The 20,361-nt window shown below is 40.0% G+C and overlaps 1 protein-coding gene across 1 annotated transcript; it reads right to left on the bottom strand.

Annotated features, from left to right (window-relative positions):
* Positions 1 to 2,871: 2,871 nt before the first annotated feature.
* Positions 2,872 to 20,195, bottom strand: gask1b (golgi associated kinase 1B). The gene is made up of 4 exons (XM_041797708.1): positions 19,267 to 20,195; positions 15,290 to 15,507; positions 10,110 to 10,336; positions 2,872 to 6,978 (listed from the first exon to the last, which is right to left on the bottom strand). Exons 1-4 carry the CDS (start codon positions 20,141 to 20,143, stop codon positions 6,771 to 6,773), a joined length of 1,530 nt encoding a protein of 509 aa, XP_041653642.1. The 5' UTR covers positions 20,144 to 20,195; the 3' UTR covers positions 2,872 to 6,770.
* Between the last annotated feature and the right edge of the window lie 166 nt (positions 20,196 to 20,361).

Consider the following 20,361-nt stretch of genomic DNA (forward strand, 5'->3'; position numbering starts at 1 on the left):
ACTGTAGATTCACTTATTTATTCATTGAAGAACAAAAAGAGTTCATGTGTTTTGCTAAAAATTAGAGCAATCAGCAGGGTAAATCTACAGTAACAAATGTGCAAATGAAGATTTATGGTAATGAGAGCAGCGAGCTTGACATCACGATAAACCATTTACATGTGTAGCACAAGTTTACTTTTAGAAACTTAATTTAGAGTAAACTAATAAAAACCATAAGAAACGATAAGGCTAAATTAACTCAGAAGACTCTAAACTCAAAAAGAGGAAGAAACAAACTGATACCAATATTCACTCAGGAGACTCAAATAAGGTTACTCAAAATTCTTGTATTAAAAATTTGAACAAAAGTAAACACACAAATTAAATATATATATACTCATATATGTTATTATTTCATAGCATGTTGAATGTGCAGGTCACAACTTGTCCACTAGAGCATTTTGGAGTCGTTAGATTGTGTATTTGATGAGTTTGATGGGGGAAAGCAAAAGTTCCTTCTGCTAACATAGGTTTAGCTGTGCAGCTGGTTTAACGGTCCCCCCAGATCTAGAAACAGCTTGCACTGACAACTAAAGGAAACGAACCTATTACTAAAACTATAGGAATTATGGCAATGGGCGAATTTGCCAAAATGTTGAAGTATCCCTTTAAAAGCCAGCAACTGTGATGGTGTGAGGGTGTATTAGCGTCCACAGAATGGGTAACTTGTACATCTGTGAAGCCACCAGTAATAGTGAGCGGTACATACAGTGTTGGAGTAACATATGCTTCCATCCAGAGGTCATATTTTCAGGGACATCAGCAAGACAAAACCAAGCTATATTCTGCTTTTGGAACAAACATATGGCCTCATAGAATAGAGTGACTGGCCTGCATACAGTCCAGACCCTTCTCCATTGAAAATGTATGGCACATTATGAAGCACCAAATATGACAATGAAAACCCTGCACTGAACAACTTAAGGTGTATATTAATCAGGAATGGGTAACTCCACTTTAAATACTTGAATAATTAGACAGCGTGCTGTTAGACGAAGATTAACACAGTAGTAAACATGCTCCTGTCCTAACTTTTTTAGACTGTGTAAATAAAGTTTGTCAGTTTAATCAGTACGTTTTTTGTGTGTATTCAATTAGGTAAACATTGAAAAAGATTTACAAATCACTGTATTCTGTTTATATTCACATTTATACAATGCTTCATCTTTTTCATAATTGGGGTTTGTAATAATGCTGCACATGCTTACTTGAAAAATAGAGACTGTATGAAATTTTCTTCTGATGCATTTTTTATGAATGAAACTGAGGCTATGTTGCTTTTACGTGTCTGTCTGAGTTTGTGTTTTTAAAGCTTGTTTGTCAGTTTGGACTGCAGCACTTGACCTGCAGAGCTGAACACTGTTGTGACGGTGGTCTAATTTCACTGAGCGGGACAAAACGTGGTCACAATGGTGAACTTCCAGTGAGAGTCAAGCTCCTTACGCCTCTGTGAGTGCCTTTACATGTGTTGCTACATACATATATTGGTCAAAAGTCATCTTTTGTCTGCGTGTATGGTTTGATGGTGTGAGAATATGCATAAAGAGAAAGCAAGTTCCGCTGCAGAGCACTCTGGGAACTGGAGGGGGTTTTCTAACACAAACAGAGGCAGGGACCCCACTGACACACTAATGCGGGTGCAGAGGGGTTAAAACAACAGCCATGTGAATGCCTGGCATGGACACGAGAAAATAACCCACAAAGCCTGGTTGACTCCGATACTGGGAGCCCAAAGCTCACTGTTTACGACAGCATGAAAAGCAGACACCGCGCTCAGCTCGAGTTACAGACTATTTCTGACCATGCTTTGACTGATACTGAGGGAACATGAGGAAAGAATGCATCTGCTGGTGTGTTTTTGTAGCTATATACTTTGTCTACATGATATCTGTTGCTGGTGTTATTTATGACAACAAGAATGCCTACATTTTATATATTCTAGCCACAGTAACTTCAACAACTTATCAGGTTATAAACTGACATAAAAATATCCAGGTATAAAGTGTTGTCAAGATTTTAGCTAAACTGAGTAAAGCTGAGTAAAATACTGGATAAAACTGCTCATTAATGACTGAAATTGTGTCAAATTACCTTAAAAATCATTGAAATGACAAGTCTCAAATACATGACAATATTTATTGACCATCTGATGCTCAAATACAGGAAAAAATTAATATAAAAGCACTAAAATAAATAAACAGGGTAGAAACAGTAACAGTTAAAAGTGTTATTTGGTAACAGTTTAAATGGAAGTGCATTTAAATAAGAATGATGTGACTTTTCCTGCAGTTTCTCACCTTAAAATGTACAGACACCATGCTGAGGTCATTCCATACATGTTTGATGATATGATGGGCCCTATGCAGTGCAAAGCACTGTGGCATGCAGCACTGATGTCTTGCCTATTTTCTGCCTGATGCAGTGGACGTTTTTCCACCATATGCTCAGTTATTTAAAAAGCAACTCCACTAGCATGAGTAGCTGGAACACTCCTGCACTATATGAACAGAAGTATTCAGCTGCCTGACCATTACACCAGCAGGGACTGTGATGACACTGTACTCAAATACTTTAATGTGGAGTTAACTCCACTTTATGCAGCTATAACAGCATTCACTCATAGATTGGTTCGCAATCTCTGTTCCAGTTCATCCCAAAAGGTGCTTGATGGGGATGAAGTCAGGGCTTTGTCAGGGCCAGTCACGTTGTTCCACACTGAACTCATCAAAACATGTCTTTATAGTGCACTGGGGCACAGTCATGTTGGAACAGAAAAGGGCCTTCTCCATCTGTTGCCACAAAGTTGGAATCATAGCATTGTCCAAACTATCTTGGCATTAAGATTGCCCTTCACTGGAGATAAGCCCTGAAAAACAGCCCCATACCATTATCCCTCCTCCACCAAACTTCACAGTTGGCACAATGCAAAACTCCCACTGCACAGTTTTTGTTCTTACATCAATGCCAGTGGAGTTCAAAACTCTTCAGCCACAGAATCAGCAGAGCGTCATGTTCTACAAACCAGCAGTCGACCCTGCTCTGTGATTTTATGTGGTCTTCAGCTTGGTAGCTGAGTTTCTGTTGTTCCTAAACGTTTCCACTTTCTAGGAATGTCACACACAGTTGACTGTAGAATATCCAACAGGGATGAAATTTCTGAAACAGTCTTATTGCAAAGGTGGCGTCCATCCCAGCACTATGCTTGAAATAACCGAGCTCTTCAGAACGACCCACTTTTATCAAAAATGTTTGCAAATGGGACTGCAGAGCTAGGTGCTTTATACACCTGTGGCAATGGATGTGACTGAAACACCTGAATTCACAAATTAACAGGTGTGGCCAAATACTTTTGTCCATATAGCGAACCTAAAGTGGAATTACAAACATGGCAGCACTGACTATGATGTTCATAGTTGTCTAAACTATGAAATGTTTAAATTGCGGTTCTTTTATGAACATGTTTCCTACAGTGTGTTGTGTGTATTCAGTAGCACAATTAAAGAATGAAAGCTTAATGATCCCTCCGGTAGTCGGCCTATTAAAAACTTAATTCTGCCATGTAAAAACCATCACGCCAGCCTGCAGGTGCACACTGCTCTTAAAGGAAGAGCGATGACATTCTGATCAGTTTGATGCTCTAAATACAGCCATGCATAATCACAGCATGTTATCCATCCTTTTGTGCTCTGTGCCTGAGTTTGTGCCAGGATTATGTGCCATCTGAATAGCAAAAAATAGACAGATATGCACCACACACTTTAAACAATGTTCTTTATGCTGTTAAAACAGGGCCCTAGATATTTTTGATAATCCTGTATGTGATGTAATGCATACAATTTTGAAATCTTAAACTTCCAGAGAGACATTTTTTCTAAAGAGCACACAAAAGTATATAATTTAAGACTTTACACAAGATAAAACAACTTTTCTAACATTTGTTTGTTTAAAAGCCCGTTAGCATGGCTCGGAGCCATGCTGACAGGCTTTATCAATGTTTTATTTTCTGAGTTAAATAGAGGAGCAGAGATGACAATAACTTAAATTTAGTGCATTCCATTCATACACAATGAAAATTACACTTGCTGAAAGGCCTCAGGAAGGGCAAAAGTAATAACAGCAACATAATATGTACACATGACAGCAGTGCACTTGCCATAGGGGCAAAGGAAATGAAGAGGGAAGCTGAACTTGTTTTTGCAAGTAAAAGTGAATATTTAAATGTCTCTCTTGCGATTTATTTTTATGTTTCTTTAACATTGAACAATCTGAATAGCTTGGTATTACATTGTTTTAAACAAAACTTTGTTAAGTCCTTCATTTGGCTTATTATAACGGCTTGAAAACTACATAAGAAAAATAAATTATGAATAAGCTTCATTTTTTCTAGCTATTTCCAATGAAATTACACCATCCTGGACAGTAGATGTTCTTATGCAAAGTGCAAACGTCTTATAATACCACAAGCTTTGTTGTTTTAGCAAAGTTTTAATGACTGTCCATAATCATTACTTGGCCTCTATAACAACAAAAATAAATGATAGCAATAACAAGACCTCTGAGGAATATTTTTGTATAAAGAGTGAGTTTTCCTTTGCAAGTAGCACTTCTTGAACTCTTTCAGAGAAACTTCCTTGAGGATTTCTTTAATATTGTTTTGTTAATATTTTATCAGGCTTCTTTCAGCTGAGAACTTCCCAGAGTTTTTTAGTTTTAGGCTATCTTGTAAGTCTTTTTCTGTCTGGGTGAACCTTTACTGCTTTTATGGCATTGACCTTTACTACTAAACTCTCAAAATTGTGTTGGTCTAATTTCTAGTTGAAAGTAGCTCATTACATTTTATGTAAGCCAAATTGACCTGACAGGTCCTGAAGATCTTCAAAGTGAAAATGAAGGCCTATATAGCTTGTAATAGTAAAAATATCTACCAAAGCAGCAAGCAAAATTTGCTCAAGTTTCTTTTAGTGATATTCTCCTAATTCAAGAAATTTAACAAGTAGATATTGCTTGCTACATGGCAAATATTTTAACTCACTTACTCATTTACATCAAGCAAGGATGGCTCTCAGCTGAAGACCCTGCAGCTGGCGTCAAGCAGAAATGCTGTGCAGGTACAACATCTGCCTGTTAACAATCTAGAGTCGAAAACTTAAGTGTCTTCGAATCACGTCTGGGGCAGGGCACCTAGCTATGTTGCTAAGGAAATGATACATTTTCTCTTCCATTTGCTTTCGCACAGAGCACCAGATCTTTGGTCTGACTTAGACTTTAGTTTGTGCACCGCATGTATGCAGGCTGTCGTCCTTGAAGCAGGCAGCCTGGATTCAAATCTAACCTGTGGCTCCTTTCCCAAATGCCATTCCCCACTCTCTCCCAGATCAACTGTTGTGTCTAAAAGCCTAAAGGGGCTTATGGCTGGCATCAGGCAAAAACCTTGTATCTCCTTTTTTCAGAATCTTAACTTTTTTTTCTTAAATCAGTGCTTTTGGTCCCCCTTTACATCTGTCAGTGGGTTTTAACCTGTTTTAAGGCAATAAAAAGTGTCAAAAAGATGCTGACTATGACCATTCAGTGTTAAATTAATTGAAAAGTATTCCATTTCCTGGAAAGTGGTGATTTTGGAGATACACGGTTTTGGCCTAATGCCAGCATTCTATTACATAGAATAACACACATCAGCCAACCAAAACACACTAGGTAGGATTTGGAGGAAGGTTAGAAACATTTTTTGCTTCCCCTGCCTTTATTTAGAAAGGTCAATGAGTATTGTCAGAGTCACAGGTTAGATGTCAACCCAGGCTACCTGCAACAGCCTCTGTACATAAGGTGCACAGACAACACAACTAAGATACCCCAATATTTAAATTTCAAAGTGATTTTTTTCTAGCTGAAATATAACTTCCAAAATTCCACATACTCCGTATGAGCAGCCATTTGCCCACTAGGTGCACTTGAGTGAGCCAAAAGTCTGCTGTGCTCCTATGGAGAAACACCCAGAGTCTGTTTTCAGTGGAGGCCACTGCCAAAATATGTCAATCCAAATAGAGCAGATCAACCCAAAAAGGGACTAGAATGAGCACAGCGTCTGGTCAACATTAAAATACAAATCATCCTTATATCAATGTTATGTCAACCGGTGGCACAAACCACATTATCAGTGGGGCAGAGGGTCACAGAGGTAAAACGACACCACGGACGAAGAATGGTTGAATTTCAAAGAGGAAAGGCGGGACATTTTAAATGACACCTCATATACTTTTTGGAAAACAAACTTTTTACTTCTGTGATGTGCTCACCCTTACTAGAAGCTAAAGAAGAAAAGCAATATCATTCTATCATAATTCCTGCATTAATTCATCCTCCAGAGATCTTGTGGTGTGCACCGTCAGTCAGAGCAAAACTGCAAAACAGAGTATGTGGAGTTTGTCGATGAAAGCCTTCCGAATCAGGAGCTTTCCAGAAAGAACTGATGATTTCTAATAAAATTGCTAAAACAACAATCCTTCTGGTGACTTTAATCTTTTGCGCGGCACTGTTGATGTTTAAGAATTTGCTAGAAATGCATTCAAAGTAACATTTCAGACATAATCTGATGGGTCTTTCATTCATGTATGACGTGCATGTGGGCAAAGCTCCAGTGTCTTATCAAAGGCCCATATCAAAGAACACAGCGACTTCTAAAGATAACTTCATCCGCCTCTGTAATTTTACCACTAATGTTGATGTCAGTCTCATGCGTTCATAGTGACTACTTTGATCCCGTGGGCGTTTATGTAGGTGAGGAGCACCCTGACCCGCCTTTCGATGACATCTATGAGTTTGTCGATGCCCTGGCGGCCCCCCTGGCTCTCCCAGTACGTCTGGTCCAGGAACAGAGACTGAAGGAGCTTCTCCCTCAGCTTCCTGCTCCTTAGGATGGACACGGCCTGCTCAGGAAGCCTGTGGAGACAGAAAATAAGTGATGAAAACAACATTAAATTGGAGTATATTTGTCAAACCTGCAGAAAAAAACAAACAGCTAATTAGATCCTAGTGTTTACTACCTTAAAAGCAACTTGTTTTCAGAGTTAATGGAGGTGAGAGAGCAGCAAAGTCAACCTGACCATGGTGTGTCTTAACTGCAGCTTCACCTTGTTGTTTCTTTAAGCTTTGCTAAGATTTTAACTGTAACTATGGAGACAGAAGACCAAAAACAACTGTGCAAGGATAAAGAAAATGCTATAAAGTCTGTTCACGCCTCCTTCTCTGTGTGTGGATGCACTGCTATGCAACAAGGTAAACAAACATTACAAACAGGAACAAGCTGAAATTTAGACTTTCTAGTATTCATTTTTGACATTTTAACAGCTAACGTGAATAAAATCTCTCCTGCAGACGTGAAATATCACCGAGATGAAAAATAAGCTCTGTGGGTTTGTTCATGTTAAGCTGTGCAGCAGCAGTCAGGACTGAGTGAGGGAATTCAGCATGCTCAGTGTGGGTTTCAAATATTTGTTAATGAACATCACAAAATTTTTTATCTGCTGCTTTTTGTGGTTTCCCTTGCTGAGTTTTGAGTGGAATTCACGAACGCCTGAAGACAAATTTAGCCTAAGAGGAAACAAAATTAAACAGAAAAGTCGGATATTAACATGGACTGTAGTTTGAAGTGTGCCCAGAATAAAATTCCAAAGTCAAAGAAGCTTCTCAGATCTACAGAGAAATAACCACAAGATCAATACAAGATCTGTGAGTAGTCATATCTTCAGATTTTCAGGCTCTTTGCTATCTGATACCAGCTTAATTTATGCTGCCTTTATGTCTGATTGAAACACAGAGAAGAAACTGAATTCTTCATGCAGACACCAGGATTCATGTTTCAGGAGGAGTCATAAGTTTCCTTGCCAAGCCACAAATTCTCTCCCGTCTCCCCTGAGGTATGACTCCATGATTTATTGATCAAAAAGTGGATGCATCATCTGTGCAGCGTGGTTACAAAATACACATCAACACAGCTCTCTGGGGAGTAAACAGAAAGAAGATGTTAACATGCTCCCTGGGCTCATATCCAAAACACTACTTTTGTTTGGTTAACAAGCCATAAATATTTAAGAGGATTTTTAGAGATTTTTAGATTTTGGGGTTAAAGTTCAGGGTAGTTTTTAATATTTTAGACCCCATTAAGATTACAAATATTAAAGTGTAAGTGAACCCCCAGCTCAAAGCTAACTCCGTCCACTTCAAGATTAAAAAAATCCAGAGAAAGTGAGCTGTTTAGTACTGAGAGGAAGGAGGGGAAAAGGCTGTTTTTTTTTTTTTTTTAAGGATAGGGTTTTCCAGATGAGATGAGACAGTGACTCCCCTTGCCAGAAAGTGACACAGAATCTCAGCTTTTGAGGTGGAGGATTTTTCTCTTCCAGAATCCCCTGAACCAGGCTGTAGTGTGGTGGTGAACCATGGTGGTCCTGAGCACTACCTGTTTGGTCCGTTGGCTCCAGCATTGGCGTTACTAAATCTGGAGCTGAAGTAGTGCAGAGAGGATGGGAGTGGTCTCTGAATAGTAAAGTCAGTCTGATGCGGTAATATTTTACCTTTTATACCGATGGTAGGTTTCTATGTCACATAAGCCCCGCCTTTTCAGAAAATATTTTTCAAAGCAAATGTCCATTATGTCCGTTTTAGCTAATTAAAAGCCCTAAAATGCAGACTTTTATCAGTTTGGTGCAAATCATAATTTAGTCAGATATGAAAAAAATGTTAATGTGTTCACTATTTCTTTAAGAAGATTAAGAACAAGTTATTTTACACCTGCTTTAGATTCTTCTTTGCAAATGTTTGCATAGAGCTCTCATGATTCACAGTTTTCCAAATAGATTTGACGCATTTAATACTGCCTTATTAGCTTTGCATGCTGTGAATTTTTCAGCTAGTTACGGGGAAAAAATTATAAATAGTGGAAAGCAGCTTCTGACAACTCAAGAAAGTCCAGTCCAGATTATTGAATCAACACATTAAGCACAGCTGAAGAAGAGGTCAAAGGTATGGCTCCAGTTTTTAAAGTGTGATGAAGATAACGCTGCAGTATTTTTGATGTGAAGTGCAAGGCCTGCCATGGCAAAACTTCTAATCTGAGAAAGCAGTGTGATGATTGATGGTTCAGATAGGCGCCTGCTGCTTCTTTCTCTCTTAGTCACTCACCGTCCTCCCTTTCCCTCTCCCTCTCTCACACTGAATTTTTGCTGAGATTGACTATGTGTGCAAGGTTCAGGTGTGTGCTGATTTTTCAGATTAAGACTCTGTTGTGCTTTCTGTGTGAACGGTCGATTATTGATTGGTGAGTGTGGAGCGAGCTTTGCTCCTACCTGAGAAAGTTGACATGTTAGTTTTGTTGAAAAAGAACTGTATGAGGAAAAAAGATTCTCAGTACACAAAGTTAAAGGTAGAAGAAGTAGTTTGTTTACATTATTTTTTTTTTACTTAATTTGCAAAATATTATACATACTGTATACTTACCTATTTTGACTCCGTCCTCTATTCCTAATTAGTTTTACACTTATTCACCCTCCATGGACCTCAACACACATTTTTCCATGAGAGGAAAGGAGAGGAATAGGAGGTAGTGGGGCTGGGTTTTAATTTGTGCAATATAAAGGAAAAAAAACACTGGGCACTTAAAGTAGTTTAAGTTTTTCATGTTGGATTAACCAATATTGAGGAATAACTATCTAAAATTCAGAAGTTTTGTTATTTTTTTTAAATAAATGAAATATCTATTATCACATATACACACACAAGAGTCCTATAAATGGGTACCAATTCAAAGGTACCAGGCGTTGGTTGTGTTTCGGTTCAAATGTGAAAGGGGCCTGTTTCCAGTCCAGCTACTCTATGGAGTTTTTTTATTATTTTTGAGATGCTGGCAGAAACTCTCTTCCTGCTTCCACATCTGTCATGAAGCTCAGAGGATAATAAAGGTCTGTGCCGTGTGAGTGTGACTCCTGATTTCATGTCTTACTTGAAAGACATACAAAAATATAAGCATTTTGTGTGTACATTTTTGATATTTGAGAACAATAAACTACATCACTTACTCTCTGATTCCCTCCAGAATCCTGAAATCCAGGTTGTCCTCATTACGGTCAAAGAATCCCTTGTTATTGGTGAAGACCAGGTGTCTGGGGTCATGACTCCTGTGCACAATGTTCGCCAGTGGTATGCTGTTATGGTCAACACATTCAGTATGGTGTCCAAATTCCACACATGAATCCTCCAGCCTGGGCCTGAATCCACAGCAGCTCTGATCCAGACGGCTGTGGATCTGACAGAGAGAAATGACATTTCTTACTGGAGGAAAGCAATCTTTAAACCAATATTTGGGCCTCCAGATACAGCCAGCAGCTATGTGTTAAACTGATAAATGATATCCAGCTTAAGATTTTCTCTTTCGTGCTCTGGTTTTTGTTTGCAGTCTGAAGCATGAGAACAGTGTGGGAGTTCAGAGACAACATCTCAAACCGGAACACATTCTGTTTATAGAGATTAATAAAAGCTTAATGCTGTCAGACAATTACTCATGGCCTCGAGGGTTGCATTTCAGCCAACCTGTTCATCCTTATTTGCTCTCTTGAAAGGGGTTGGCCTACACTTCTGGCACGATTAACCAACCACAAACTTAATCCTGAACACGTCTGATGACAGAATCTCATCTCCTGCGGGCAGATTCTGCATTCATTCATTAAATCTGTTCTTTCACTTCCTGTTTGACCTGAGTACTGCTTTATTTATGTTTCAAGATTAATCACACCACTTGACTGCTGACTGATCTGACTTCAGTTGGGACTTTATGAAGCATCTCCTTTTTATTTATCACTGCTTCCTCCACAAGGATTGCCAACCAATAATCCCAACTACTGCGTCATCACATCTTTCTCTTTATGTTTCAATTAATGATTGGCAGATCTCTTCAGTGATGTAACCGGTAAAATCAAGTGTCACTTATGGACTTCAGATGGGACATTGAAGTTGATATTACATGCCACTCAAAGGCGGCTTTATGAGAAACCTGCAGATTTGAACGACATGGGTCAATAAGCTTTCACAAGGGCATGAAGATCTGTCAATCAAACAAACAAGCCCCTGCACATCCCTCCTGTGAGACCTGAGATCTCACAACAGAGCCTTTTATAAGGGATTTATCTGGGGGACCTCAGCTAAGACTGTGGATAGAGGAGAAAATGCAACCATCCACTCACATGGCTTTTTTTAATCAATGCTATTCAGATGATAGACAGCTCTTCCTATCCTTTCCACCAGTTGTGACACAATTGTTTCAGCTTGGATCTCATCCTGCCTCGTTGATATTTCTATATGGAGGAAGCAATGTGACCGTCAGCTCAACCTGTCCAAGCCTGACGTTATTATCATTCTAGCCAGTCCCACCATTCAACCACAAATCAATATCCACCTTGGATCAAATAAACCCATGCCTATTAAGTCCAAAGTCGAAATCTCTGTGTTGTGGTCAATTGCCAGCCAACCTTTAAGGTTCATGTGGCCTTGATTGCTCTGTCCTGCCAGATTACCCTCTATAACATCAAGACGATTAGTGTCATGATCCAGGTTCTGATTTATTATGTTCCTGAGTTCCCTTGTGTTTTCCTTTGTTTATTCTGTGATTCCCATTTTTCTAGTTTTACAATGTATTTAGATTTTCCTAGTTTGTATATTACTGGTGTTTCTTGCAGTCCTTGTGTTTCTGTGTATTTTGTGCTTTATGTTAGATCATGTTCTAGTGTTTAGTTTATTCCCCGTGCTTCATGTTTAGTTGATTCCTGTGCTTCATGCTTACTTGATTCCCTGTACTTCTTGTTTAGTTACTCCCTGTGTTTCATGTTTAGTTTACTCCCTGTGTTTGTATTTGCTCCCTTGCTCCCGCCTAGAGTCTCATGTTTGATTCTTCTCCTGATCCAGTGTTCTTGTGTATTGTGAAGGGTTCCATGTTTCCTGTTTTATTTTGTATTGCCTTCCCTTGTGTTTGATTCCAGTTTTGCTTCCTGCTTCAGTTTCCCTCCTCTGTGATTACCCTCACTAGTTTAACCTGAGTCTCGTTATCCACACCTGTCTCTCCTTGTGCAATCCCTCCCTTTTAGTTCTGTGTTTCTCCCTGTTCTTTGTCAGTTCGTCGAATGTCATCCCCAGTGTTACTCCTCCATGTTATTCCTTGTGCTCTTCCTCATGCTCCTGTGAAATTTTATGTTTTGATGGACTTTGATTTAAGTAAGTTTAGTTTTATGGCTTTTTCCCCTCATGGATCCTCATTTGCTTTTTCCTTGGACTTTATTTAATTTTTTTAAAATCCCTTTTTAATCTGCATTTGGATCCTCCTTTTGAGTTTTTTGCACCGTTTATGACAATTAGACCCTTCCTGACCGAGCATGTAACACAGCTCCTGGTACAGGCTCTTTTAATATCGCGCATGACCTACCGCAACTCATTACCCTGCATGTACGTTTAGACCTCTGCAGATGATCCAGAACACAGCGGCATCTCCGGACTTCAACCAACCTGTAATCCCTCATCCAGGTCTACTCTTCTTCTTGCCCGCTATGCTTTGCCAGCGAAAGGTGCCTGGTACTTCCATCACACCAGGGCCCTAGGTCACTAGCCCAGCTCTTCTCCTCTGTTGTCCCTCGATGGTGGAATAAATTACCCAACTCCATTCGATCCACACTAACCCTTTCTACATTCAAGAGAAAGCTAAAGACCCAGCTGTTTAGAAAAAAAACTATGCACTTAGCTAGACTCCTCTCTACTGTAGTAGAATGAGTCTTGGTACTTGGTCATTGTTTTTTTTTTTGTCAAAGACAATTTAATTGATAGCAATAATGATGATGATAATGTTTATTGTTTTAAAACTTAAATTTTAAAAAGAAACCATCCATCCACTTTCTAAACTGTTTATGCCTGCATGCCTCTCCCCACTCTCTTCCCTGTTTCCAAGTCTATCCACTGTCCTTCAAATAAAGGCATGAAAAGGCCCAAAAATAAATCTTTAAAAAAAAAAAAGAAAGACAAGAACTATGAAGAACACCAGTGCATTCAGAAAGTATTCAGAAAATGAGAGAAGTGACCACAAACCCGATGGTCACTCTGACCGTCAGAGATCCTGTATGGAAGTTCCAGAAGGACAACCATCACTGCAGTCCTCCACTGACCAGGGCTTTATGGAAGAGTGGCTAGATTGGAAGTCTGTCCTCAGTGCAAATCACACAGAAGCCCACTTGGCTCTCAAATGGAGGTTTTTGCAAATTCCAAGTGGGCTTGCATGTGCTTTCAACCAAAGAGAGGCTCATGTCTAGCCACACTGTCATAAGCCTTTATCATTGAAGGAATGCAATGATGCTTGTCCTTCTTGTATACTGTCCCATCTCCACACAGGGAGCTCAGTCAGAGTGACCATCAGTTTCTTGGTCAGCTCTCTTACTTCTCCCCTGATTGCTCAGGGGAGCTTTGGCCGGGTGATCGGCTCGTGGAAGAGTCCTGGTTATGCCAAACTTCTTCAGTTAGAGAATTACGGAGGCCACTGTGCTCTTGGGAACCTTCACTGCAGCAGAAATTTTGTGTAGCTTTCATCAGATCTGTGCCTTGCAACAATCCTGCCTCTTAGCTTTGCAGGCAGCTCCTGCAGAGCTTGACCTTGACCTCATGGGTTGGTTTTTGCTCTGATATGCCTTATCAGCTGTGAGACATTCTATGTGTGTTTCTTTCCAAATCATGTTCAATCGCCTCAATTTACCACAGGTGGATTCCAATCAAGGTGCAGCTACATCTCTGCAAAGAGAAAGAGAAATGGGAGGAACCTGAGCCAAATTTAAAGTGTTTTGTGATATCTAATATTTGAAGCCGTGATATTTTAGTATACCCAATATAGAGGCTGGGAAGTAAACATAGTTGTCTAGGGAAGCAGAAAGCTTGCTTGCTTAAAGCGATGGTGACAGGTGACCAGATGAGAGGTTAAGCTCATGTCTTCACCTGATTGGAAGGCGGTTGGAGGGTGTGACTTGCCTTCCAGGCAGCCATTACCTTCAAGGCAAAGTTGAGGGCACAAAACACCATTCAGCACCTTTCCTTGACCCTGTGACGTTTTTCATCTGGGTTGAGGTAAAGTGGACAGGAAAGGACTTAGGAAGTAATTTTTAGGATTTTTTGGACTTTTTGAACGGACCCTTCAACATTATGCGCTAAAAGCTCAGAGCATTTTAGCATCTTCCATTGAACCGCTGGGCACGTTTTCACACACATTTAACAGTACATATTATTAGTCAGCAGAAATGCCCACAGCCTCGCAGAAAAAGAGATAATACTCTCAATTTCATAAATGTATTGTTAATCATTTTCATCACAGGTGTGACCTGGTTGTTAATCTTTTTTGTACAAAAACCTACAACATTAAACTTTTTATTCCTTTACATAAACTTCAAAAGAACTGAATTGATCTATTGAAACAAGATCTTTACAATAAGAAAAGAAGTGTTTAGTGTCTTCTCTGTTTGAGCAGAGACAGCAGCTTAAGAGAAACAGCTGCAGTTGAACTTCAGTATCCAGCTGTGATTGTTGCCGCTTTATTGTGCACATTATTCAGGATCATTTGAGGACAAGAAAGTAGCTTTGTCAGAAAAAGTTTTTCTATTTCTGAACACATCATTGAAATGACCTCTTTATACCAGCTCACTCATGTCTAATGAGACATCTTCTATCCACTCTGGAATTTCTCTCTCTTCATTGAACAAAATGAATTTCTTACTACTTTGTCATTTCTTGGTAGGGGACCTGAATATAACCAAATTGTGACACTGTGAATCCAACAATGTGTAATGGTATTCAAACTTTATGATAGTTTTTCTCCTTTTTTCCTTACTCTGCTTTCCCTGCTCCTTTGCAGTAAGAGGATGAACCAAAGAATCCTCAGGAGATCTGTCCTAAATGCTTAAATCTGATCAGAGATCCAGACTTCCCGCACAGGAAACAACACATGTATTCAGCCAAGGGCAATACCTCTGAGAATATTAAAGCAAGCTTTTTTAATCAATAGCAGCTGTTGGAGAATAATGCTTACAGCATCACGTTTGCTGGAGTCATATATTGAGCTTTTTGTAACTCAATAAAGCATGTGAAGGCTGAAAACTGCACAAAAGCAAACAAAAGCATGGAAAGATATTGTTTTGGATCAAATTTAAGTTCTCATTTCCTAAACTACTTTTTTTTTTCATACCTGTAACAGGAAGTCAAACAGAGCCAGTTTACTCCACTCGTAGTGATGGACCGTGGAGCAGCCAGAGTCTGGCTTTGGGCTGATGTTTTTGATCCAACACCTCTGCTTCAGGGAGCTCTGGTACTCCCCCCAGGTTAACCTCACTGTAGATGAGCCAGCAGCGAGGCCTTCTGGGTAAAAAGAAGCATCCCATGACACCACTGGGCAGGGCAGGCCGTCTAAAAGAGGGAGGATAAACGGATTATAAGATCAGGTTTCTGCAACTGTTCAGATTCTCAGTGAGTTTTTAGGCCTATTTTTAACCAGGAAAAGCTCACTGAGAAATGCATCTGCTGGATCTGTGGTGCTCTCATCAATCATCAGCACAGTTTACACACAAAGATCTATGTCAGGTTATCAAGGAGATCCTCAAGTCATTAAGGAGATCAAGGTTTATTATGCCTCTGAGCAGTGATAGCAGGGGCCAGAGGCATTGTGATTTTGGGTTATCTATACTGAGGTACTTGTGAATGCAACATTGACAGAACGCTTTGAGGGATTTCCTTCCAACTGTTCACACATGTCCACGCTGAGTAAAGGATGAACTAATTAGACTTTTGAGCCTTTAAGTGGAGGGTCAAGGTAACTGCACCTCATGTCCATCCTCTGCTTGTGAATGTGATGGCCCAAGAACCTCTTCATTTAAAAGGATGTTCTTCAAATTTTTCACACATGTCCACTTTGACTCAAGGATGATTTTATCAGACTTTCGAGGTCTTAGGTCAAAGGTTAGTTTCATTGGGCCTAATGTTCATCCCTTGTTTTTGCACATCATATCTCAAAAAAACTTGTAGGGATGTTCTTCAGACTTTGCAGAAATGTTCACCATGTCTCTGGGGATGAACTGGTTGAAAGTTAAATGTGCATCTGTAGCTTGGGAATGTGATATCTCAAGAATATAATCAGGGATTTCTATGAACTTTGCAAGCATTCACACTAACTCAGGGATGAACTGATTAGATTTTGCAGGACTGGCTGTGGGATGCTGGAAATCCCTGTTCCGCCCTCTGTGGGTGTTGTGGGTCTCAATGAATGAAGCGCTTATGATCATGTTCCTAGGAGGGTCATGTGGGGGCTATTACGAGAATATGGGGTTCCAGAGCATCTGTGGTCCATGTATGACTGAGTGAGAGTTGTGTACAAATTCTCAGCACATAGTCAGGCATGTTTCTGGTACATGTTGGCCCCTGCCAGGGCTGCTGCTTGTCACCGCTTGTCCTGTTTGGGGTTTTTGTGGTCAGGTTTTCAAGGCCCAGTCAGGGAAAGGAGGGTTTCTGGTTTAGGGACCTTAGAATTTCATCCCTGCTGTTTGCAGATGATGTGGTATAAAGCATATGGTGTGAAAATAAGCATCTTCAGATCTGAGACCAATGAAGAGCTCAGACATATGAAGGGATCTCGAAGTAGAGCCGCTGCTCCTTCACATCAAAAGCAGCCCATTGAGGTGGCATCTGATCAGGATGCCTCCTGGTCGCCTCCCTGTGGAGGTCTCCCAGGCACGTCGAACTGGGAGGACACCCCAGGGCAGACCCAAAACTCGCTGGAAAGATTATACTGTATATCCCATCTGGTCTGGGAAGGAGGAATTGGAAAACGTTGCTGGGGAGAGGGATGTCTGGGTTGACTTACATACTTTGCCTGCTGCCATCACAGCCCAACCTCAGATAAGCGGAAGAAGACGGATGGATGAAGTACCAAAGTTCAGACCAGTAGTTTGGGATTAATGGATTTAGGGAATTCTTCACTAAGCAATAATCTTCCGTAAGATAGAGGTATTTGTGTTACTTCAAACAAAAGGAGTCCACAGGTCAGAGGTTAAGTCACATGACCTTGTATTTATCCTTTGTTTGTGAATGCAGTATCTAAAAACAACTTTAAGGGATTTTCTACAAAGTTAGCACACTTGTCCGCTCTGATTTAAGAATGAAATGGTGAGAGTTTGGAGGTCTAAGGTCAAAGGCCATTGGGTCTCATGTTTATCCACTGCTTGTTAGTCCAATACCCCAAGAAAGTTTTGAGAAATTTATAGCCAATTTTGCACCAATGTCAGCTTGGACTCAGAGATGAACTGATAGTGTTTTTTTAAGTGATAGGTCAAGATAACCCCCTAGCCCTTCTCCTTGACCAACGTCTGTACTTTGGCTGTCTGAGAACTGTTAACCTTGCAGTCACATGACAATTCTATTTCCTAATGACAGCAGTGAAGTGATGCACCAACATTTACAAGGTTTGTCAAAATGTTTTCTCTGTCAACAAAAGACCAGTTTCCAGTGTCTATGTCTGGACTGATACACTATTTTAGGTTCACTGAAGAAAATTAAACATCAACAACATTAAACTTTGATTTTAAGAATTAATTCTTAATCAGTGCTTAATGAAAACTGAAATAAACTCAACCTTTAAATTAAACTTTGAGATGTTCTATTTTCCAGTACAAAGTGGCAATTTAAAAAAAAAAAACTATCCTTATTGTTACGGTGCAGAACAGAAAGTTGGAATATACATATCAGTTGCTGTTTAACCCTTAGAGGTCCACTGGCTATTTTGCCATTTTGTTAATTTTCTTTTGAAAGCATAAACCACTCAGAACATGCTCATGTTTGGTATAACCCTTTTCGGTACTACCTCAACTTTATAAAATGAAAACTATATATTTTAAAGTTAATTAACTGTTAATTTACTGTATTAGAGAAAGGGCCTCCAAAAAGACAACACCCCACAAAAATGGATTTTTGAAAATTTGTGATTTAAAACAATATCTTGTCATTTTTAAAAAGAAATTACCACATGCTAAAATTATGAAAAAATACCAGTGCCAGTCCTGTACAGCACGGTCCACTGTCTCCTATGTGTAACATTATTTTATATCAGATTAAAATAAGTTTATTACCTGTTTTTCTTGGCCTATTGCAAGTGATGCAATGCAAAATGTGGCTTTGTTTTCATGCTGTCATGTGACAAAAGTAGCGCATTATGAAATCACACCGGCGTGACCGCGGACCCCAAGGAGCTACAAGTTTCTCCTGAACTCTTTACAAGGACTGCTGCCATTATCCAAGTTTAAGGACAGTTTATGTTATGTTAAGTTTATGTATGAATGTACAGCTTTGAAGTGATGCATCACTTCCCCTACATAATGATTTTTTTAAGCTATATTGGGAGCTTTAAAGACCCCAGTGACCTAAAAAGGACATGATGTCCATGTCCCTCTGTGACCCTGAGAAGGCTGCAAATGAGGAGTCCCCTCAGTGTCATGCCCCTTGACGTGCTTTTAAAAAATATTTCCAGGCAATTTTGGTTTAAGAAGGTCTGCATCTCTTTCATCTCAGTCTTTCAGCATTTTGTCATGAGTTTTGTGGTCCGACCTGCAGTTAATATGCATATGAAGTTTGCATGTGTGGTTAAAATCACATCACTTTTGGACCATCATTGCCAATTTTTCCCATGCTAGACCACTATCCCAGAGAACCTGATGAAGTTGTTTTAGTCTTTCAGTGATTCCACAACACTTTAGAAGGATCATTTTCTAAATTTATTCAATTCAGTGGCGCTTTTTCAGTGTATTATGCAATGATCTCACCTCAAAACCACTTCAATCTGACCTGAAGTTTATTTGTAGAGGGGGTTTTGTTGTAAGACTTCTATTTACCTCTTAAACCACACAATCTCCAATAAAGCTGGACATAACAGGAAGTGTTAGTGAAGTTTGAATCAAGGTCTCAGTGGCAGTGATTACAGCTATGTGGTGTTGGTGATTGAATTTACAGTCTGAAGCCTGAGTCAATAAAAGGGTTTTTTAAGTTTTTAACTTTAGTAAATTCATTTATTTTTTGTTCACAGACAAACATCCCTAGTGAATTCCTCTCATTGCATTTATTCAAGAAACCACTGAATCGTGGCCCTCTATAGTAGAGTCTGTCACTGTTCTTTAGTCATACCGTGTAAAATGTTGAACTTTCTGCTCACAGCCGGTAAGGTCCTGTTGAGTCCCAGCACCCTGTCCAGGTGGAAAGCGAAGACCTCCGTGTTGTCCACAGGACTGTTGATGATGCCACACTTCCCTCTGCACACATCCTTCCTCTCTGTCAGCTTTTGATCGGTCACTGAATCACCACCTTCTCCCTGAAATATCAGCAGAGACGGAGAGTCTCCATGAGAAACTTCTTTGATGCGTAAAACTTTGGCATCAGCGAGAAAGCGCATGGCTTTGACGTCCTGTGAGCTGAGCCATGGCGGTGCTCTGTGGCTGTAAATTCGGATAGAACTAAAATGAGAGTCAGTTTGTTCATCTATGTGAGGATTATGGATTAAATCCAAAGATTTATAATCAACATCCCGGGTTTCTCTCCAGGACGTGTTCGGCTCAAAGTTCCTAATTTGGCCCGCGTCCTGCTCCAAAGTGGAAAGTTTGTTCTGCGTAAAAGCGGAACTAGCCGTGATATTCCTCCTCACTTTTCTCCTCACTTTTGGTCTAATAGTCCCACGTATATTCGCTGGTTTCAACCGCTTAGTCTTCAGAGTTATGTACACTACGTTAGACCGTGTTGGAACCGAGTCTGGTAGCGCACCATTACTTTCCAAGTTATACAATCCACGGGTGTGTCGGTACTTGTCTTTGTCAGTCCTTCTGTCCTGGTTCTGCTGCGAGTATCCAAACTCAGAGACAACAAAGAACACATAGATAACACAAATAATCCCAATGATTAGAGTCCTTCTGGACGGGGGCCACCTCCGAAAGCTACCGGTCAGTCTTAAAAAAGGGAAGCAGAGCCAGTGAATGCCAGACTTCCCCATTAGAACTAATGATATTATCATGGCTGAGTGTCTTTAAAGCGCCAAACACAAACCAGGAGGAGCGCTCAGCTTCGGAAACTCATTTTGGTGGAAGATTTATGGACACATTGTGCACACAGATAAGTGCGCAGGGGATGGACAGGCTGGGAAACCACCCTCCACTCAGCAAAGAGGATCTGATTCTCTTTTTCCAACTTTTTTTTCCCCTTGCTATTTTGTTCTAACTTTACTTTTCCTTA

The sequence above is a fragment of the Cheilinus undulatus genome, linkage group 10 (genome assembly GCF_018320785.1).
Source record: "Cheilinus undulatus linkage group 10, ASM1832078v1, whole genome shotgun sequence".
NCBI classification, from domain to species: domain Eukaryota; kingdom Metazoa; phylum Chordata; class Actinopteri; order Labriformes; family Labridae; genus Cheilinus; species Cheilinus undulatus.